This window comes from Mya arenaria, chromosome 9, assembly GCF_026914265.1.
Source record: "Mya arenaria isolate MELC-2E11 chromosome 9, ASM2691426v1".
NCBI lineage: Eukaryota > Metazoa > Mollusca > Bivalvia > Myida > Myidae > Mya > Mya arenaria.
In genome coordinates this window covers 32,174,260-32,198,676 of record NC_069130.1, presented here as the reverse complement: position 1 = coordinate 32,198,676, position 24,417 = coordinate 32,174,260, and the positions used below count along the sequence as shown (strand labels likewise).

Genomic DNA, 24,417 nt, shown 5'->3' with positions numbered 1-24,417 from the left:
GTGTTAACCTTTTAATGTTCTGCTTGTTTTGCATCATATATGTAAATGTATGCATACGTATGTATTATTTTCTTTACAAATTACCTGGGAGTATGACTGGGTTCAGAATTGTACCGTGACTAACATATCATCGCGCCATGCTATACACAATAACGGTGTTGGACCTTCTGGATATGAATATCGCTTGAATCTTCGTTTATATAATTATTCGTACTGATTGTCGGATTCACTTGATAATGATGAATGAACCCAAATCACATATTTATAAATATATAGCAGTGTTGGTATATGTCTGTCACTACAGGTACACAATCTGTGGCAAAGCTGTTAATTGTTCATTTATACTTATTGCGATGTACATGTTCCTTTATCATACAACTATTGAGTTATGGAAAGGGTGGGGGGGATTGTGCATTGATATTTCTCGATGCGAATCGCGCGTTTGATACCCTTCTCCGACTGCCTTTTCAACTTTTTAACGCAAGATTCGTTCTGAACACGCATTTGAGAATATGTTGAGTGTTTAATTTGAAATGAGATTGATCTTTTAACTTTATATTAGAACAGCTAATAAAATGATATATACTCGTACTATTCTATGTCTGCTTCAGTAATTTGTTTATCGGCTACTTTACGGCTTGAGCCCGCCATGACACCATCACGACTTAAATTGTGTTTAAATGCCATAAGTGACATGAAATAAAAGTGACTGCAATTCCCAATCAAATCCAGGTATAAGAATACTTTAAGAATCAGAGTGAGATACGCGAGATCCGAGTGTTATACCCTAGCTCTTTGCGAGGAGACTTCTTGTGTTTTTAACGTGACGGTGTTCGGTGAAAAGAACCGATACACAGCATAGAACTTGCAGGAATTAAACCAGTACTAAGCACATAATTTCCCCATAACTACTCTTTTGAAGCCGAGCGCTTGGCAAGGGAGCTACAATTACCATATTTTAACGACTTTCTATTCGACGCGGTAAGCCTTTGAACCCGCGACCTTCCCGCGGTACCCGAAGCCGCTCGACCACTGAGCTATCGATGCGTTGCTGGTAATTGTACAACCAAAAGGGAACCGTTTTATACGAGAGTCGAAGAGCCTACAAGTACACATGGATTGATCTGTTCGCAAACAACTTTTAAGACAACTTAATGTTTTGCTTGTACGAGTTGCTACCAGTACAATAGCAAGAAATGTGTTGCAACTCCTCCTACCTCTTATATACACAGGTGTTCATTTTTGTCACATATAAATTATGGTATCATGTCAAAATTAATGCTCAGATAAGGCAATGTCCGATACAATTTATGTATGGAGGTTGATAACATATGCGATTCAACTGACAACTGACAGATACCTCTTGCACCAGCTACGCACTTAAAGGCATTATATTACTGGTACTGGGATGATGGCATACGAAAATACACAGTGACTATTCCTAAAGTGGCAGATAATGCTCAACAACACAGGAGATATAAAATATGACGCTCGCAAGAAAGAAAACCCATTGATAACATAGTTCAGGCATCGTTCAGGAATCATATTAAGAAAACACCTATATAAAGATATAGAGAAACATGCACCTTAACGAGAGTACATTCCCAATCAATATTAAATGCATTGTATGATGTTACATATGTTTCAAATGCATAACCCAAAGAACACTATTGGGGTATTTTCTATCCACAAATGTAAACTTACTTACACAGCCGTACAATAATTTGCCTGTGTATGGGTAACATATTCATCAGCTACTGATCATTTGGCGTTTACGTGTACGCAAGCAGTGGCGGCTGCAGGATATCATTACTGAAGGGGGGTGGGGGGGGGGGGGGGAGGACAGTCGACAATCCCCTCAAAACTTATATTAAACTGAGGTATTGAACCGTTGATGCCTTTTACCGTACATATACAAGAATATTTTAATTCATCATATAAAGTGGACATACTTATAAAAAACACTATATAAATTAGCGATTTAGTTGTTCAAGTATAACTGTAAGGTTAAAAATATGTGTTTTTACGTTTCATTTGTCGGCCAACTGGGGGCCCTCATGCCCCCGCTAGAGACGCCACTGCGTAAGTGGTCATTTTGAGTGTGTTTTACGTTATATTTGAGGTCAAATACACCATGGTAGTATTCTTTCGGAGTAGCTTTCTAGTTTTATGCTATGTCATACGTAATGACTTTAAATCTAATAGTGCATTCCATTTTTATATAGTAGTAAACGTATTTAGGCCATCCGACTGGTCTGATAATATGCTGAAAGATTTGTACTTGGAGAAATCGTGCCTCATCTAAACCCTTATCTTGGTTTCTGCATTTTATACACAATGGTATATATTTCCATATTCTTAAACATATGCGACAGTATAATGTCAGTTCAGGAAACTGTCCTGTTCCACACTTAAACATGAATCGTATTCATACTACGTGTACTGTATTACACATATATACCACAGTAATGCTTTTTAGGCTGAAATGATCAGTTTAGTCTGAGTCAGATTCCGAAAATTCGCCATGCTGCCTAGGTGCGTTTCGTTTCCGGTCCCGTTCTCGCTTTTTCTGAAGTTCGGCTAAACGACGTTTCAAATCCTTCATCCGCATCCGGTTGGCAGTGATCAGCATTTTGGCCTGTTTGTTTTCAGCGTGAAGTATCGTGTCCCATCTAGAAATACGAATACATAACTATTATAGTATATGTTTTTAACGTCTGTTTATCTAACAGATGAGTTTCTTGTGGAAACCTTTCTTTCCAAAATTGTATTCTAACGAAAACAAATATTTTGTGCCTACTGGTCAGTGTGTGAATACCACGTGGTTAATTACGTCATAAAAGCTACGTCGGGAGGCAACATTTAGTTTCAAATGAAGACTTCAAACAAAGATAACTTCTTTTTCTTCACCATTTTAAATGAAACAAAGGGCAGTCTGTGCCGTTTAAAGAGTTGCGCCTTCGGTTTATTACCGGAGTTTGATAAGGTAATTAGTTTCCTCAAACACTCGACAAACTTGTTTCCAAAATAATGATTTTGCAGTACTCCATTCAACGGCGGATTTGTGAAGAGGTTTGTCGAAGTGTTTGAAGAATCTAAACTCTCAATCAAACTCTGGTAAAAGACCGAAGGCGAGGCGTAAACAGTGTGTGTATACCACGTGATAAATTGCGTCATAAATCGGCTACGTCGGAAGGCAATACTTTGCTTTGAATGACTACTTTTCACAAAGATAACTTCACTTTTTCTTCACTATTTTAAATGAAACATAGCGCAGTCTTCGCCGCTTACGGAGCCCCGCCTTCGGTCTTTTACCAGAGTTTGATTAAGAGCTTAGTTTCTTACAACACTTCGACAAACCTTTTCACAATACAGTCGTCTGAATGAGCACTGTCAAAACATTATTTTTAAAACAGTTTTGTCGAAGTGTTTGATGAAACTAATCACCTTATTAAACTTCGGTAATAAAACGAAGGCAGTGCTCTGTAACGCCGTATACACGTGTTTTTTTTCGTTTATGCGGTGATTTTCAACGCATAAACAGGGCGACCGTCCGTCCCGAAATCTTGTGACATGGGAGTCTCCAGAGTCACTTACATTTATTTATTAGTGTAAGAAGCTGTGTACAGGTCTGCTTTATTTTGTTTTGTTTTTATTGTTCCAGTAACGACATAATTATGGCCATTGATTCAGTTCAAATTGAGATATTCTTTTCAGAATAATTTTAGTGCTCCCATAGCTCCTTACTTACCACACATAGAGTCACCAAACTAAAACACAAATGTTCACTGGCACATTGCCCTTTGGCAACCGTTGACTTTTTTCACAACTTTGCCTATTATACGTCATGGTAACCACTGCCCCCACCCAAACCCGGCGTGAGTGTGGGGAATTGCGGGGGCTTTACCAGGGATTGGTTCAAAGGCCCCAATATTCCCCGGGGTAGGTGCAGTGGTTACAAGTCCTGTTTATGCGTTGAAAATCACCGCAGCCTATTCTACGTCATGGTAACCACTGCCCCCACCCAAACCCGGCGTGAGTGTGGGGAATAGCGGGGGCTTTACCAGGGATTGGTTCAAAGGCCCCAATATTCCCCGGGGTGGGTGGAGTGGTTACAAGTCCTGTTTATGCGTTGAAAATCACCGCAGCCTATTCTACGTCATGGTAACCACTGCCCCCACCCAAACCCGGCGTGAGTGTGGGGAATAGCGGGGGCTTTACCAGGGATTGGTTCAAAGGCCCCAATATTCCCCGGGGTGGGTGGAGTGGTTACAAGTCCTGTTTATGCGTTGAAAATCACCGCATAAACGCGGTCGATTTCGTCTATGCGGCGATGCTGTTATGCGTCGTTACAGGCTCTTTAAACGGCATTGACAGCCCTTTGTTTTATTTAAAATGGTGTTATTTAAGGCTTTACTTTAAGCAAAATGTTGCCTTTCGACGTAGCATTTAAGACACAATTTATCACATGGTATACACACACTGTTGGTATGAAAGAGTGTCTCAGCGATTACCATTTCAAACACATATTCAAAGAGGCGTACAGAATTGAACTCTTAGTAAAAGAGACATAACTCAAACATATTGCCCGGAAAGTGGTACTGCTTAACAAACCTGCATGTCAGCATTTTTAATAGTAACATGACGAAGTGCCGGTTTTAGTCATGTCACCCAAGCTTCCGTTGTATACATATATTTTGAAAACATTATAGTTTAAAGTAAAGTAAGCCGGTGACACTCACTCCTCCTCGCCACCACCCCTGGCGCCCCACTTGTCTGCGTGACCCTTGGCCAGCGCCTTTGCCTTTCGGACGATGTCCTCTGACGTCATCGTCACTAAAACGCCGTTCTTCTGCAAAGCAGGGATTGGTTATTTTATGTGCTTGTATATATGCATGGGGTATATTTAAACAGGAATATGTGCGGCATATCATGCATCACGTTACTGACTGGTGTCGCGGTAATGAGATTGCCACGGATCACGAGTCAAAAGTAACCCTCTCATGTATTTCTTTGCTAAGGCATATGAAAACATAGGCAAAGAGTAGCTGTATATTTTATATAATACATTATTATCGTTTTTCACACGCATAATACTATAAAGTATCTTCTATGTCCGCTGGTGTAAGAAAACTGTAATTTTTCGCTGAAACTCTTTTGTGCAGCATGCAAACCTTTTTAATGACATTTGCAGCGATCGAGAAATGTTTTTATAGCCACTTTCTTTTGTTTCCATCGACATTGAAGTCAAGGCAATTTCATCGCAAAATAAAGTTATGGAAGCCATTACCGTTTATTGCTGTGCGAAAGGTTATATGCGTGTTGAGTAAAAAGTAGTAATACGCATACTTTTTTTTATCTTTGAACGTAGGTAAGTATCTTCCATGGTCGAGAGTGTAATATAGGGTCATCCCAACCCGAGCGCAGGGTGTTTTGCCTATGGAAGATGCTTTTTCTCCCATCTCAGTTAAACAAAATTGAGTAAAAAATGTACTTTTTACTGGAACTCTTTTGTGCGTAGTGAAAATAAATGCGTATGGATGTGTGATAATTCGTGGTTATCATGGATATGCGCGCAGTGATTCAGATTATGTTAAAAGTCAAATCGGTATTTAAATAGTTCTGAGGAGAGTGAAGCATTATTTCTTGAAAGGTGCGTGAAAACTGTTTTATGGTGACATTTGAAGCGAGAAATAATTAATTAGCAATCTAAATATTGCCACAAGACAAGGTTTCTATGATGGTACAGACGACAGTCTTCAACAAGAGAGGTAATTACAATGTCAGTGATGACCATTAAAAAGAAGTTCCATACGGGCGTTTTATCTTCGCCCGTGGGCAAGATAAGAATTTCTAGCATGGTTAAAATTCTGGATCTACTTATCTCAGGTGGGAGAAAAGGATTTCCAGCATGGCCAGCTATTTGGACCTACTTATCTGGGGTGGGAGAAACAATGCTGATTTTGCATTTGTGTAACATTTCGTGTGGCTTCCATTAATATTGTAAGAAAAATGAAAATGTCCCCTTTTGGGGAAAGGATAGACCGACAAATCAATCGACCGATGGTTGGACCCGACCTTGCGAACAAAGCGATATAAAGTGTCAACAATGCATTGTCGGCATCGTGAATCATCGTCGGTCTAATTACGCGGGTAACATGATACAATGCTCACCATAAAGTTCTGCGTCTCTTGCTGGTTGTCCGCCCTCCACGCCTGGCGGAGTTGCGCGCTCACGTCACTCTGTTCATCTAGGACCTTCATGAGACTCTCGCGAGATTCCATCGCCTGGTGACAATAACACGTGAAATAAGAATTTGAAATGTGATCAACGGCAAATAGAACATTGGTTAAATTATATATTAATGCGTGCTTGTACATGCTTTTGTGAATGAAATCAGGATGAACGTCGTTGCTCTTGAACATATTATTATTGTGATTGACGTAATACTAATTTAATAATAACAGTGAGCTGAAATAAGATTTCTTATGATACAAAAGCATACTGATCGTCAAACAACGGCAACTGAAACACACACAAAATATGTTAGTACGAACACGTGTTAAAAAGGCACACACTTATCTCTAAACCAGTTAAAGTAAGAGAAGAATATTTTCATTTTTAAAATTTCCGCATGCATTTTAGTCTTTAGGTTCATTGAAGCTAAATGAAAAACAAACAGAGGGCAATGTATTTTCTCACGGTTGTTTTTCTTAAAAATCCAGACCCAAACACCACACACGTAGTTATCACACCACGTAATGGTGTTTCCTTGATGCGCTGAAAAAAGAGACGCAAGAAAAATGTCGAAAAAAGGCGATAATTTCCGACAGAAAAAGCGTTTACTAAGAAGAATGAGAAGTGGAAGAGTTAGATGAAGACAAAGAATGAAGAACACACGCTGTTGCTGCTGCTGGTGATGGTAAAAAAGTAGAATGAGAAACAGGAACCAACAGTAGGGGAAGACAAATGAAAACAATAGGAAATACTTAAAGGCGCACTCGATATACAGTATAGTGTATAATATAATTATAAGACACAAGTACGGTAGTGTCTGAAGCCGTCGTGGGTATTAAGCTTTCCTAGCCGTAACTAGCTCTAGCACGCTCCAAACCATGCGAGTTACCTGTAACAATGGTACAATGCTTTTGCGCCGAGTCTGTAAACATTACACTGTACAATATCCATCTCATGGAGGTATAAATAATAAAAATAATATAATAAAAGCAAAAAAAACATGATGAACACATGTTCATAAAAATGTTAAAGGGAAATTAAACGATTACTCTACTTTAGCTATATATGTAAAAGCCGAAATATTTTGGAGCAGTTTGACAAGAAAATCCTTAATTAATTTTAGTTCAAGAAGGTAGAACAAACGTGGAGCACTGAATACATTTAAAGTGATGTGTGAACACTGATTCCATCATATTGCAGTAGACTATCAGTATTTTACCCGCTTGTTGTATACTTGTTTAAAGCTTCGGTTTAAAACAACAAAATAAAGGTAATGTAAAACGCAACACCAAACATATGACATGAATAGTACGCTACATAGTTATACGTACTGAACGCTACATAGTTATAAGTACTGAACGCTACATAGTTATAAGTACTGAAGGCTACATAGTTATAAGTACTGAACGCTACATAGTTATAAGTACTGAACGCTACATAGTTATAAGTACTGAACGCTACAAAGTTATAAGTACTGAACGCTACATAGTTATAAGTACTGAACGCTACATAGTTATAAGTACTGAACGCTACATAGTTATAAGTACTGAATGCTACATAGTTATAAGTACTGAACGCTACATAGTTATAGTCTAGTTGACATGTCAAACTGAATAAAAAATGCAACCATATAAGATTTATTAACAAAGTATTAAAACACAGCATACCTTTTCGACGTGTTTCTCCATTTCTTTGGCCTTATCTACGCTCATGAGCTTTGAACCCGTCTCCTCTGTTCCTTGGTTACCACTGTCCACTTCTTCACCTGCAATATAATCTTGAATAATTCGATTCCAGCATTTCATGTTTCAATTGCACCAAGAAATGGTGAAAGGGGTGTTTAAGATCATTCCAGACTGGCTTCAAAGTTAGGTATTCCACAGTCGACCATTTGTTTACCTTTCAAGCACTTGTTCAACAATATCTACCAAATTAATACCAAAAAGTCGAGACAGACTTTACGTTTTGTTTGTTGATTTTTCTAAAGCCTTCGATAACCTTGAACACCAAACTCTTTTCACCAGCTTAGCAAATAAGGCCATGGATGGTAAATTTTTAAATGCCCTATAGGCTATGTATAATTAGGCTGACGGCTATAGTCAGGGTAAAGGTGCAAGGTAAAAACACAGATAGTTTTAAATGATTGAAGGGGACACGATAGGGGGATATAAGTAGTCCGCTCATATTCGTACTGTTTATAAATGATATGTGTATTTATCTGAGAAATAACTGCCATAACGGTGTTTTCGTTACCAACGAAGTTCCCGATATTATTACTCCGCTCTTTGCTGATGATGTTGCAAATCCAGCTGATACAGCCATTCAGCTCCAGCGGCAACTAGACGCCATTAAACTATTTTGGGAAGAAACGGGTATGAAGGTCTTTAGGAACGAAGTTCCCTTAAGGGGTACAGAGAGATTGAAGTATGGAGATATCTCGGTAAATGTAGCATCCTTCATTAGATATAAGGGACTATTGTTCACGCTACAGTTGTCATGGTCACGTGCTCAGCATAAGCTGGCGGGACAACCATTCAAATCCATTAACTGTATACGAGGTTATCAGAGAAGATTGTTATCTTAACTATAAGAAATGTTTTAAAATATTTGATGATGATGAAATGGTCAAACCAATGTTTTATATGGGTCTGATATATGGGGTTATATTTACTCAAAAATATTTTTTTTAAAACTCAACTTCAAAGTATTGCAAAACATTTTTAGGTGTAAAGTGTTCGACGATTAATGATGTTGCATTAGGAGAATGCGGAGGTTTTTCTATTTATCTTGAATATGTAACTAGATTCATAAACTATTGGTGTAAGTTGTTGCATAAGCCTAGACATTAGTATCCTAGAAATTGCTTTTTTATGCTTACGGACCTTAAAGCTGCACTCTCACAGATTGAACGTTTTGACAATTTTTTTTTATTTTTTTGTCTTGGAACGAGCAGTTCTTTTGCGTACATATTTGAAAACCAGAGATAAAAGACTGATGACAAAAGATCAGATCGCAGATTTCATATTTCCTCTCCTAAATTGATGTTCTATGCATTTTTCTTAAACCGTGTTCATTTACAAATTTTAACTCCAAACACACATTGAAGCAAGACTGACATAATATATCCAACTCTTTGAGGTGTAACCACTATAAAGAGTTCAATTCTATTCTGGATGTTGAATTTTACGTAAAAAAAACTCTCGTAAAATCTTTTCGATATTTAGGTGCTCTAGTCATAAGCTGGGTATAAACGTTTGGAGGCATAATGGGGTTCGTAGAGAGGAACGCTTATGTACTTTAAGTTTTGAACATACTATAGATGCGGTTGAAGTTGAATATGAATAACTAAGAAATTTTTACCTGGGTCAATTATCAGAACCATATTCAACTCTAAATGTATTTTAAAGTAAACTGTAAACACCTTTTTTTAAAGAACTATTTGCTATCTGTAAATTTATTAACCATATCTTGAATTCAAATAAAAACATTAATTTGTGCCTTTAATCCACCACCATCCATACAACTGTACTGCTCGTTGTGTTGATGTAAATTCGCATTGCTTACTATTGCCATTTTTTATGCTTTCGTGAATTTAAGTTATATCAGTGACAAAATTTTAATCGAACAGAATCAAAGTTATAAACATGGGTGCAAAAAGTTTACAAATGTTGACAATATTATTGTTGTGTTTTCGAAACGATTTACATTTTAAACAATGCCGTTGTATAGCTTTATTACTTGTATAGGAGAATTATCATCGCTTTGGAACTGACTACTCCGTATTTTGATCCTTCGTCTTATTAACACAGTGAATCAAACTTGTGTCCTGAAGTTGTTTAATGTTTGGTACATAAAGGTTGTATTTGCCATGCCAAATATGGTGTCGTGGGTCGAAAAAAACTAGAAATCAGTGTTATTTCGAGTTAAAATCGGTCAGTTCACTATTGAATGAATAGAAAACATATTTAGTGGTCTATAACCTCTAATACAACTTCTTTACCTTTCTCATTTTCCTTGTCGCTCGCTTCGTGTTTTTCCGAATCGTCTTCGGCAGTTTCCGTAATTAGTCCGCTTGATATAGCAGTTTTTGGTCGCCTTGGTAACCGATGATCGCGGTGATGACGTGTATGCACAGCCGATTTTGCACGGAGTGGTTCATATTTAGATCCTTTCATTACAAATCGTCTCATATTTTCAGTGTACATTTCCCTAAAACGGAAATTATCATATTTATTATGATTATTCTGTGATCATATAAACGGAACAATAAAGACTGGAATTGGCTGATACCATTAATTTGGATCGTTTAGAGCTCGTCATTACTCTAACTCGTCTAAACTCACTAAAATAATATCACCGTTAAGTTTATATCTCAATAACGGTCCGAGTACTTTAATGTGACACTACTTAATACGATATTTTCTAAAATTCTCTCTTTTATTAATAATATAAGAATTATAAAATTTACTGTGAAACGTTTAAAACATTTAAAGCAGGTACCCGTCTGTGGGTGGCCGTTCGTGGATGGTGGCGCTGTGTGGTCGACTCAGGTATCGCAGTTTGCCACCCTCCCTCAGGGATGCTTTTACCTGAGTGCAGGAAAATAAATATAAAGTACAAATAGCTTGTTTAATAGTTGGATTTTACCCAAATGTCGCCGAAAAACAATGCGGGGAAAGTGTATGTTCAGCCCGTTTTTAAAATCAAAAACCATTCAGCTTCAAAACCTATGGTAGGTAACCAATGGTCTGAGATGGTATAACCATCCTTTGATTCACTGTTATGTGTTCATTAACCAAGAAAAAATTTATGCGGTAAAACATGCGTGTGTTGGTATCTGTTTCCGTGACCTGGAATTTATGTATCCTCTGCCATGGAGATCCCTGTCGCTGAAAACTTTATGACTTCCCTACCTTCATCAACCCCATTTCATCTCTGAATGGTACCTGGTTGTGTTTATATCGGTTCCACACGGAATCCTTGTACCCCCGATTCTGGAGTTCCCGGTCGTTGGGGACCTCGTGACGTTGGCAGTCGATGTAGCGCGTCAGCCTATCACGATGTACCATCTTCAGCGCCGACCTGACATAAATTATGAGATGTAAGTTCAGTATATAACAACATTCACATACACATTGTGAATCTACTCACAAAATAACACATGATAAAAGTTTGTAGATCAAATCATGATCGTTGTTGCCAAAACTACCATCCTTTGTGAGTTTGCCCTTGAATACAAACTCATTGACTTTGATATAATAATATTTTATTGCATGAGACACATTTGACAATGAGAATATCAATACAAACTTTAAAACAATATTTAAACCGACATTATAAAATCAAGCATGCAGAGGGATACGAACTCATTTAAACACAATACAACATCGCTTATAGAAATCCCGAGGGTTCGTCCTACTAAAGTTGGCCATGAGCAATGGCTATACCGACAAAGTGGATATACATGCCTTTTCTTGCAGTATGGCATTTTTACCAATTACATAAAACTATTATGTGTCTCTTTAGTTACGATTAAGTAGCTACTTGTTAACCTGTGGAGTTTGAGGCACGTGGCAGCAGTAACCGTCACGACAGTGCACGTGGCTGGCGCGTGATCCAATACACACTCTTCCCCAAAGAAATCATCTGCAATTATAAATTATTTCTTCCGTGATATTTAGTAATTGAGCAATTAGAACCAAGTTTAGATCAGCTAATGCAGACGAGCAATTACATAATTGATCTAAAGTAATTTGTGTTCAGTAGCAATCAGTATAAATTGTCTCATGCATTACTAAACAATTAAGTCTAGAGTGGTTTTGATGATAAATACAAGTGAGGAGCCTAGTGGATTCTGGAAATGGCCGGGCATACCAGATCTGAATCCCCGTTTACTTACTTACTCGCATATTTTTGGAGAATCTAAGATGAATATACTGTGACCCCGAGTTCAGAGTAAAACTATAACCATAAAATTAAATATATTAGTAATTCAATTTCTCCAAAGAAAGGCCGTTTGGGGTTACCGCCTTGGGTTGGTCAGTGATATCGCTTCGACCTTCAACCAATTATTTTAACTGTGTAGCAAATTAATACATAGTCGGGTTTGCAGCGCTGCTTCTATGTTGACGAAAACCAAAGAAATAACTATTTCCATGCAAACAATTTCAGTGGTTTTAACAACGTTACACCATCCATCAGGGCTCTCATTTCTTTCTTTTTTTAATCCTACTTTAGTACACAACTTTGTTCGCTGTTTGATTATTTACCATAGCTGATCCATTCAAGAGATGGACGCGAGTATAGCCCCACCCCTTCTTCCTCAAAGCAATGACTTCCCCTTCATGCAGATTTCCCTCTCCAATTTCAATCGTATTATTACACTACAGATTGATATTTATAAAATATGTCAATATCAGTAGGCTGTGCTGAAATGTTGTTAATTTCATTCTTATATTTCATAACTAAGATAATTATGTTTGTAGAGTGATTAATTAACGATATTTTTTATAATTGTAACTAGTAATATAACCCAAAGCAGCCAAACTCCCAACGTAGTGACATTATATATGTGTCACATTTACAGATGCAAATTGTTTAATAACTTCTTATTGAGCTTCCTATCCGAATAGGTAATATAATAATTGTGTTCAGATCCTTTGTCAGCAGTCTTATATCAATGGTTTCTAGATATTTACGCAAAATGTGGTTCAATCCAAGGCAAAAAGATGTTAAAACGGTCAATCTAGTTTACTTACGTGTTACTTATGTAATGTAAATCGGTGTTAGATACTTTTTACTCACTTATCAAGTATGGCTTCGGGCTGTTTTTTATTAGAAATGTACACATACAATTTCAATCTGATTTTTAACATGCTTAACTTAATATGTAGAACATAAACACTTTATCTTACAAAGAAACGTTGGGTCTGCACAATTTGTACCAAAATTGTGCCATGTTAAGATTTTGTAAATGCTGGAAAACGCGATTTCGTGATTTCAGGAAAATAACCCACAATTATCGGTGGCCCATGCCACTGGACCGATAGCAAGTCAGACCTATAAGTATATTCCGTTCTAGTTATGTCTCTAATAAACGGACAACACTATTGTAGTACGAGTCCATTAAGAATGCACTGACTATACTACATTCATATTAATAATCACTTACCAAATATACATCACTTAATCATTGAGCGCCGTGAATACCACAGTGCCTTGAGCGCTTTGATTATTTTCAAATAGTAGATCGGAAATAAACTATTGGTTCACCTTTCTCCCTGCTGGTAAGGTAGAAAAGCACTTCTCTTTCAGCTTCCGGTATGAAAATCTCCCGGTACGTTTGGCATCGACCTGGAAAAGTGAAACGAATGCATACTATGAAATATGATAAAGACTTGTCTATTTAAAGATCGGTGTCTGATAAGCACCCAAAAATAGTGTAAACATATGTCATTTAACCTCGTTTAGTTAATGTTGGTAGCATTAATAAAACTACATTACTGAACGCTTGCATCAGAGTTATAATGATGATTCCATAGTTAACGTTTTTTTGCCAATTTATAAGAATCTTTTTAAACAACGAGCTTCTATATGCGCCAGTAAAACTCCCGTGTTACTGAGAGTTTTTGATGGTAATACACTAGGTTTGGTTTAACATCGGTTTCACGAACTGCGTATTTGTTGTTTCAAATAAAATGAAAAAACAACAACAACAGTTTTACCGTTTGTTTTACATTAACCGAAATTTTTGTTTAACCATCGAAACCCACACCTGAGACGGTCTCGTCGGTTCGTTCCATCCGAAAACTTATAGTTCTCTTTGAACATAAAAACATGGGGGAAAGTGATCCAACACGTGTGTTAAAACACCATTTAGTTAAAACAGACAAAAACCCATTTGCGGTATCATTGTTTTGCAGAAGTTAAGATATGGCTCCATGCAGAAGCTTCGACATGTTGATGAAACTGTAAACAGAACCTTACATTTGTTACTTCAAGCAAAAATCAGGTTTCCAAACCGCCGAAACCCTTGAAACCAAAACTGAAACTAGTTTGTTATCGATAAAAACTCCCTTAAGTCTCGTGTTTATTACAAAAATAGTATATCTGAAGTGCTGTTATCGACCATGGATGTAGGTCTTGTTTCGTCGAATACTTACGACCGATTGATTCTGTGGCATCGTATTCAAATGAACTGCGAATAACAAAATAGGTCGCGCGAGGGTATCGGGCGATAGAAAAAAATGTGACGAACCTACCTTTCATCATGACATAGATGTAGTCTGTCATCTCATTCTGGGCTAGCAAAACTCTGTTGGCTGGATATTCCTGAAATGGTAGCGTATGAGACATTTTGTAAGAATTAAAATACGAATCGTCGGATGGCCCCGGAACACTATCACGCTCTTCTTCAGTGAAATTTCTAATGTAATGTCAACGAAATAAAGTACCGAGGTTACCGACGATGTAAAATACTATATACTTTATAATATACTATTGTAACCGGTGTGTGGAGGATTTTGCAAATTAGAGGACTTTTGAATATTTTGGTACCAGCGTATTAGACAGGGGAACATACAACAACAACAATGGTAATGGTAATAACACTGCCAAATATATTCAGGTTCAATTTCAATAACATAGTATACCTCCTAAGATACCATGATTTGTACTTGCTCTAATCCTTTCATAGACATTCAAATTATTTTTACAAAAGTGCACTGCATACAAATCACATTGAAATCATAACGTAACAAAGTGAATGCTATTTAAAAGCCCATTTACGTCTCGAGAGAGGGTATTAAAGAAACAGGATTGACTTCAATATGTTCATAACATTGTATGCTTTGACACTTGAAATATCATTAAATCGATTCATTGAAATGGATTCATCAATCTTGATTGATCTAGGACTAAGGAAGACGGAAAATGTCTGTAATAGAACTGGTTGGATTTTATTAAGTGCCATGGCAAGTTAAACTTCAAAAGGTCGATTTCACATAAAGTAGCATTCACTAGAGTCAACAGGTCATATTTTAACGGTGTTCATCTTCGTGCAAACATTAGATATGTATGCAGTTACGCAAATAAAAGCCCCAATAGTTTTTTTTGACAAACGGTTTTTAGAAATAATTTCAGTTATTTCTGTACAGAATCTACCGTAAAATGTAAAAGGTGCTGTGTATGTTCTTTATGATAATTTCCAAACATGGAAATGTACGTCACATACCGTCGATTTATTAATGCCAAATATTCAAATCAATTATTCTGTAGGTTTAAGTTTACATTTGCAATATTGCTTTTATGTGATAAATTGCAGTCAGAACGTGGGGTTGTGGAGTTTTTATCTTTAAATTGTTCTGTGAGAAAAACGAATATGTTTCTTCCAAAGCTTGAACTCTAGTCTCAATGAGCAGTCATCTCATGGGTAACCAGCCCATCTCTTGAACTCTAGTCTCAATGAGCAGTCATCTCATGGGTAACCAGCCCATCTCTTGAACTCAAGTCTCAATGAGCAGTCATCTCATGGGTAACCAGCCCATCTCTTGAACTCAAGTCTCAATGAGCAGTCATCTCATGGGTAACCAGCCCATCTCAAAACACCCCAAAATAATAGCTCATGAATTAAACCCTTTGATAAATGGAAAATATATGGATTGAACTTTCGAATTTAAATTTGTATGATCAGTTTAACCACTTCACTCCTATGCTGATCTGATAGAATCGCACATGATTTTACTGAGAACTCTTGTATGCAACTGGATGTTCGTGAGATGGGGACGGCTGAAAAAAAACCCATTAAATATTAAATTATACCTGAATCGCCATTTTATGCAAAATTTTCTCCTTCACTTCTTGAGAGACATCTTTGAGGAAGCTATATTCGTTCACATAGTCACGTTTGCGTTTATCGATCATTTCTGTCGCTTTTCGCATGAGCGCATGAAAACGCGCGCGGTCTATCCGAATAAACTGTGTCAGTTCCTTCGTGTATATAGTGGCGGGTGGGGTAAGGTCTTCTGTCGGCCCTTCCGGACTTACCAGGCCTGCGGAAATGGAGGGTTGGTAATATTAACTTACTAAAACACCAGCAAAACGTTAATGCATGGAAACAAATTCGTAATATAATATGCGGATATGTTATTTATATAGTTTCAGTTTTTGTAATGGTTTTATTGGAGATGTTAGCTGGATATATTTTAAGGTTGTGTAAATTTGTAAAAGAACTGACATATTGAATCGTTGTCAGTGAAAGAAATCAGTTACTGCATTATTTGCTCGTACCGAGATATTCCCCTGTGCCATGACTATAGATAATGTTGGCCTGGAAAACGTTTCGTGACTCCACGGCCTTGAGATCATACGTCACCTCAACGGCGCCGTTCAAAATGTAGTGGCATCCTAGTTCGTTCTCCCAGGATTTCGTGGGCACATTCTCGAAAGCTTTGTACATCTCATAAGAGACCACCTTGCTCAAAACGTCTTTTACAAAATCTTGTCCTTTATGTATCAGTTTTAATCCATCGACAACACAACGCAAGCATGTAATCTGTGATTTCGTCAACTGGGTGTTTAGATCACATCTGACGTTCGCCTCACTGTTTCGTGCCATCAAGCGTCGTGCCTCCTGAGTGATTATCACAGAACCCTGGGATGCGAATAGACGCTTGTTGAAGACGGGCGCAGCATCCTTCTTTTCCTCCTTCACACCCACTTCCGGTTGCTGCATGTCTTTCTGGATATCCCGGAAAAACTCCGTGTCCTCCTCAAACGTCCGGGCCTCCTTGACCGCCCGCACAACGGCAAACATGTCTCTGAAATAATGATAAAAAGCTTACGGAACATGCCGAACAATTTTCATTAATTTCTTGAATCTATTCACAAAGTAAAGAAAATAACCGTTAAAAACTGTTCTTCTGAACATTCAAGAAGAAACGGGGTTTCATTTATCATTTAATATATTTCATACACCGAAAAGAAAATGGTATGCATTTTGCTAGATTTAGAACCAATCGTAATATAAAGACTCGGTATATAAAACAAACTTCATCTTTGCTGCTTACTGTGGAACAAACAACAGTATTTACCCAACTCAAAACGATTGAGTACTTTCTTGTTAATCACAAAAGACCGCAACATACATACACACTTGAAACACTGACTAGGTTCGAGATATGTAAACACATGTAATGATTACAAAGCCCACCTTTAAATACTTAATGCAGTCAATGATTTTATGCAAGTTTGTATTTGTGGGTTTGCCCCCCCCCCCCAAAAAAAAAATAATAAATAAATAAAAAAAAAAATAAAAAAATAAATAAAATAAATAAAAAAATCGCCAAAATCTTTCCCCTACCCCAACGCGCCAGTTCGCCAAAATCTTTCCCCTACCCCCAACGCGCCAGTTCGCCAAAATCTACCCCCTACCCCCAACGCGCCAGTTCGCCAAAATCTACCCCCTACCCCCAACGCGCCAGTTCGCCAAAATGACAAAGTAAGGGCGCCGATACATTTTATATTCAGAAACGCCAACACAGGGGACCGTTACATGATTACATAATGTACTGACTGACAAGTAACATGGCGTCATTGTAAGGTAGCTCGTTTCTGTTTTATTGTTCACAACTTTGTTAAAGTAAACAACGTGGTTAACTTCATATTTGTTATCTTTCAAATCTGTACTGCTCTTGACGTTAAATATGCACCCTTGTGATCTGTACTATTTCTCATAAAATTTGAGACAAATGTTTTAGCTGTATTTGTTTTTATTGAAATATATGGGCACGTCATCAAATAATTCACGTTTAAAGTTAACAACTGTGTCGTTAATCCCGTTCTTAACGTTAACACAGTTTTTAACAATCGAACCAATGTAAGAACTAATTTCTCAGACATAAAACTTACACGCAAAACAATTTATCCAACTGAATTTTCAAAACAAATATAAAATGTTGTCCAGTTTCACTTAAACCATTCGCATCAATGTTAGTGCATGGAGAAACGGTAGTTGAATTCATTACAGTATCAGATGGTAATGTTATTGATCTAGAGTTTTATTAGCTTAATCTGGATGCTATGAATGTAGTGAGCAAAAGTCCTTTCATTCGGTAACATGAACTCAAGTGGCCCACAGTGGTGGAAGCTTAAACCTTTACGGGACGGCGGTTTGAGTAACACTTCGACATGAATAGTAAAGCCAACAAATTGACTTTTGATTTTGAATCATTTTTATCACAGCAAGTCTTTTATGCATTATAAGCCAATAGAAGATTGAAGAGTTGCGACAATATTAGCACTCGCCTCTCCGACTTGCATCCATGCAACTAGGCAAGTTGGGGGCAGTTCGAAGCACCTCCTAAAGACCCCTCAAAATGGTCCCCAGAATGGGACTCGAACGTCAATTAAATATCTTTATTTTTTCCTATGAATTAAGTAAATATTAACATTCATAAAATAACTTTAACATACAATTAACAAATATCAATATTCATATACATATACATATTATAATGAAATGTAAAAGTTCCAAATCTATTGGTTGTATAGATTCTTGGGATGTATTCTGTAGTCCTGCTGATATGAATTGTGACAATCGTATTTACTCAGTATTGATATCATGAAGTGAAAAAAACTTTTATGGTATATCATAATGATCCTATTATTTAGGATCGAATCAAGGTTGATCTTTATATATCCAAAACGTTGACAAATTAATCCTGTACAAATAGCAAGACTGTTGCAATCAAATGAAGCAATCTTATATGAATATCCCATATTAGGCTGGAATGTAAATAACGGAGTCTATTTGATATATTGCCCCCTGTAATTAATAGAAAACATCGCGTGGGATATTTTGTAAACCTACAATTTATAGGATGTAGCGGTTAAAGTTAATAAAGATATCGTTTATGATTGAATCAGACATTAAAATCAATGTATAAGACCAGTAACGTTTGTTAGACCTAGGTCATAGAAGTTTTTGCATGAAAGCCTACCATAAACCGTTGATTATCAAAACAAGTCCAATAATATTTACATATTAAACATATCAAATGACCGGGTAATACAGGCCTTGCCGACACGCATATATTTGGACATACCAGATCCCCCGTACAAACCACCACCACCATCGCCGTCACCACCACCACCACCACCACCATTCTTTCGTAGGCTGACAAAAACCCCACATATATGGTTAAAATTTTGCCATTTTTGAAGTTCAGTTACCTCATAGAATGTTTAATTACTATCATATTTTGAAGATCATTTTAAAACAAATCTACCCTGACGCAACATACAGAGGAAACGCGTGTGGTGTTCAGTCCGTCATGGAAACACATGATGGGGGATTTGTCCGGGGGAATTTTATCATACACTTTAAATGCATCGTCTCAGTGTATAGAGGCTCTTGTATTCAGGAAAAATAAAGTATATACAAAGGTATCTTACCCTCATTTGCATATTACGAACTCCTAACAAAGTCAGTAGAAGTAAAACACCAATCCACATAATATACCGAACTAACGCTTTCCTGACTAAGTCTCTTTGTTAGCTGTTTTACCTCTTTTGGATAATTCAATTATTTTTCCATTAATAACTGTATGAATAATGGATTAATATGCTAATAAGTTGTGAAATATTAATAACTTTATATCTGCAATCACTGAAAATAATGTAAATGCAAAATAATCCGAGATAATACAAAACACTATTATCAAAAACACAAACAAACACAAGTTCAATCATATTACCTTATCATCCTTTGTATCCTTAAAGTGTGTTTTATTGAGGAATGATACATACAACAATAATGTTGCTAATGCTACCGTCAGAAGCATATATACATACAATGACACTTAATCATGATGCACATTATTCTGAAAGTATATTAAGGTATTCATAAATCTTACTTACCATTTTCAGTTTCTTTGCATGTACGTATTTTTATAATGAAAGATATGGAAATATGATACCATTTTAATCAGCATTCCATTAGAAACTATTATTATTTTATCAAGCGAGCGAAAGGCATCGATAAGTTATCCATTTGCTGAAATTATGTTCAGAATTATGATTGGCACGGAACTGTTGACAATCTAGCACATCATTATCCATGAACATATCCATGTATGGAATCGATGGACGAGTTCAAACTGGAAAAGTATCATACTACACTTTGCATTTTTATTATAAAAATGAGGAAGAAAGAACTTCAGATTGAAAGATATTATTTTACATAATTATAATGTAACCTACGTACGATTCTAATTTTGATAAAGGCCGGCCTTGTAAATGTTTTGAAGAAAATTTAGTGTTAATTTATTTCGTAATTGGTGGACACGTAATAGGGAATATTATGCTAGTCGGCTGATTTGTGGCTTGTATCCCAATGAGCGTGTTTGGGGAGAAGCTTATTTTACGGCGCCACTCGCCTTTCCAACAAACAAGCATTCATGGACGCGAACTAGCGCCAAATATCACGTTTGTGTCGTTTTCAGTTGAAATGAAAACAAAAATACAGACTGCAACTTATCTTTTAAAAATGATTTTTTTCTGTCATGTATCTTATATATCAGTAAATCAGCAGGAAGACTCTTTTAAATGATACCAACTTTTTATGGGGCCATCAGACATCAACAGGCAATATTATGGTTAATGGAAACATTTGAATACTAAATTGTGTGTGGGTACTACACCTTAAAGTACAAAAGCAAGTATTTTAAATGCTTTGATTCATTGAAAAGATACATATGCGGACACTTGTTTCTATGTACGAATGTTGGTATTATGGCCACTTTTTCATTTTAGGCTCTAATACAAATGTTGACTTTGGTATTTTTAAATACGTATTTCCATGGTGTGTTACCGTTACCGCATAAGTATCTGTTTAATTACTATTTAAGCCATCCATCAAATAGATTTATCAATTTCATATCAAAAGGTATTATATAACTAAACAGAATGGGTATATTTAATCTTTGTTATACTTCAAATATGAATTTAATGAAAGCGTACTTAAACCATAAACTAATTTTGAAGCGGTAGCACTGCAGTGTTATTTAAGTGCTAGCTTATACAAGTGCCTTGTAGATAAATGCCTCCACGACAGTTATTGCTTCTAATAGTTTGTTTCTCATTAATATTTATAACATTTAGGTTTCACCCAAAAACGGTTTTAAAGCTGTGAAAGAAGATTCAAAATGCGCATTCCATTTAACGTTGAACTTTTTTCATTCATAACTCATTATCAATAGGTATAGGTTTTCAATGTAAAACGCTCATTTTAAATCTCACAATGGACAGACATATTTCAAAACAACAAATACAATAAAAAAATACGTAAAGCCTACTGATCGTCAGAGGTTTCCGTTGTTCCTGTTCTGCCGTCTGTCCGATAAGCGTAATTGACATTATCATTGACGTCAGTGAATGTTGATCTTTCTTTGGCCGATTTTGGACTGACCTTGCGACGTCGAATGAAGTCATACTCTGATGTCACTGTAATAGGCGTAAACCTCCTTGATCTTTGGATGTTTGACGTCGCTGGTGCTGACGTCGGTCTAATCCGGAAGCTGTATTTGTCACGGTCTTCCTGAAGCTGACGTGGCGTCATAGTTGAACCGCGCTTGTAATAGTTTTTTGGAATACGTTTTGGCGTAAAGGGTCTCAAAATATCCGTCATCGTGAACTTGTGCACGAACTTTTTTTCAAAATATGTCCAATATTAAACTCTATTATATTAATATAATGAAGTCCCAAGATTGATACAAAACAAGATACAACGTATTTCATTTAACGTCTTGGTTACGCATCATTGTTAAATTAGTCGCGGAAATTTATAGAGACAACGAAACTTCCAATTAGTTTGTCCCACTTTGGTAGCTTACTGAACTGATTGTGATTTAAAAATTCACGAAATTAATTCAACACATAATCATTTATGATAATAAAAGTACTTCCTCGGTCATATGCACGTGTGGTTTTTCTCTTTTTCAAATATCAACAAAACATTTCCGTCACTTTTGAACACTTTCTTATTACGTTAATAACGTAAATACGTCCGGTCCTCTTTGACTTAGAAAATAAAATCATTTAATTTTGATAACGAACTTATTCCCAGGGATGGTATTGCACTATAAAACGGTTGTGTCTGATTTGTGAAATATCTTTATTTGTGTTTTGAATAAAGTCGTTTAGGGTATCTACTATTGTAAAAGCATTTATCTTTCGGTTAAGAGACCACCGTTTCATTGAAATCAATAGAAAGGTATTTATGTACGCCTGGGCTATATATTAAATTACCCGTTTTCATAGATGTCAATTTAAATATATAAATGAAAATAGACAACGAGTTAAGTACCTTTTTTGTACCAATATTTTGACAAAGAAATACAAAAACTGGATTAAACAAAATCCGCTTTAATTTGCAATCAAACTCGGACAAAATATTTCCGCCATACATAGCTTTTGAGTCGTGGCAAATAACTACTACTACTGCTACTACTACTACTACTACTCCTCCTCCTCCTCCTCCTCCTACTACTACTACTACTGCTACTGCTGCTGCTGCTGCTGCTGCTGCTGCTGCTGCTGCTGCTACTACTACTACCACTACTACTACTACTACTACTACTACTACTACAACAACAACAACAACAACAACAACAACAACAAAGCTACTACTACTACTACTGCTACTGCTACTGCTACTGCTACTGCTGCTGCTCCTCCTCCTCCTCCTACTTCTCCTCCTCCTCCTCCTCCTCCTCCTACTCCTACTCCTACTCCTACTCCTACTACTACTAGTAGTAGTAGTAGTATGGAGTAAAACCATTTGGAACTCCTAGGCTATTTTCCATTAAAAACAACCTCGGATATATGCCGGTACATCAGTAGGAGTAGTTCGTTAAAAGTTTTATTGCATAGATAATTAAGATGACTTGCTGCCTAGTTATACGTCAAGATATCTAACACCGTAAAACGTCCATACCGAGTTGTTTTTGATGGATATGGCCGAGGAGTTCCTAATGCGAGTAAAACTTGAACCGTTCAGTCCGGATTTCGGAAATTGCCTATATTTGGTGGAGGGATACGATTGTTGGTTTTTAATGAACCTAAATACCTATGTAAAAAACTACAGAAACAAGCTCAGTAGCAAAAAGTTAAAACATAAACCCGGTTTAATGCAATGTGTAAACGCCAATGAACACAAAAACAAAAAAACACAAACGGGAGGATTTTTTATAACTAAAAGGATCCGTTAGTTTAGTGTTATCAGGAGCATCTTAATTTCACCCCATGATTAGCCTAGAACCTATTCTATGGTCTAAATTTTACCCCACGATTAGACTAGAACCTATTCTGTCGTCTACATTTTACCCCGCGATTAGACTAGAGCCATTCTGTCGTCTTAATTTTACCCCACGATTAGACAAGAACCTATTCTGTCGTCTAAATTTTACCCCACGATTAGACTAGAACCTATTCTGTCCTCTAATTTTTACCCCACGATTAGACTAGAACACATTCTATCGTCTAAATTTTACCCCACGATTAGATTAGAACCTATTCTGTCGTCTAAATTTTTACCCCACGATTAGACTAGAACCTATTCTATCGTCTAAATTTTACCCCATGATTAGACTCTTTAGAACCTATTCTGTCGTCTACATTTTACCCCACGATTAGACTAGAACCTATTCTGTCGTCTAAATTTTACCCCACGATTAGAGTAGAACCTATCGTCTGAATTTTTACCCACGATTGGACTAGAACCTATTCTATCGTCTAAATTTTACCCCATGATTAGACTAGAACCTATTCTATCGTCGAAATTTTACCCCATGCTTAGACTAGAACCTATTCTGTCGTCTAAATTTTACCCCACGATTAGACTAGAACCTATTCTGTCGTCTAAATTTTACCCCACGATTAGATTAGAACCTATTCTGTGGTCTAAATTTTACCCCACGATTAGACTAGAACCGATTCTATCGTCGAAATTTTACCCCATGCTTAGACTAGAACCTATTCTGTCGTCTAAATTTTACCCCACGATTAGACTAGAACCTATTATGTCGTCTAAATTTTACCCCCCCCCCCCCCCCCGATTAGACTAGAACCTATTATGTCGTCTAAATTTTACCCCACGATTATACTAGAACCTATCGTCTAAA

General features: G+C 36.8%; 1 protein-coding gene across 4 annotated transcripts; it reads right to left on the bottom strand.

The window, feature by feature from the left end:
- Positions 1-1,875: 1,875 nt before the first annotated feature.
- LOC128245627 (uncharacterized) lies at positions 1,876-22,427 on the bottom strand. 4 transcript variants are annotated; one of them, XM_052963829.1, is made up of 14 exons: positions 21,592-22,427; positions 16,526-17,055; positions 16,058-16,287; positions 14,500-14,569; positions 13,511-13,591; positions 11,791-11,884; positions 11,185-11,320; positions 10,739-10,827; positions 10,239-10,447; positions 7,906-8,003; positions 7,128-7,160; positions 6,175-6,288; positions 4,743-4,852; positions 1,876-2,672 (listed from the first exon to the last, which is right to left on the bottom strand). In XM_052963829.1, exons 1-14 carry the CDS (start codon positions 21,921-21,923, stop codon positions 2,495-2,497), a joined length of 2,304 nt encoding a protein of 767 aa, XP_052819789.1. In that variant the 5' UTR covers positions 21,924-22,427; the 3' UTR covers positions 1,876-2,494. The 4 variants fall into 4 exon arrangements, with proteins under 4 accessions (XP_052819789.1, XP_052819790.1, XP_052819792.1 ...); XM_052963832.1 differs by lacking the exon at positions 21,592-22,427 and adding an exon at positions 20,156-20,380 and having other exon boundaries at positions 1,878-2,672; XM_052963831.1 differs by lacking the exon at positions 21,592-22,427 and adding an exon at positions 19,993-20,103 and having other exon boundaries at positions 1,878-2,672.
- Positions 22,428-24,417: the final 1,990 nt, after the last annotated feature.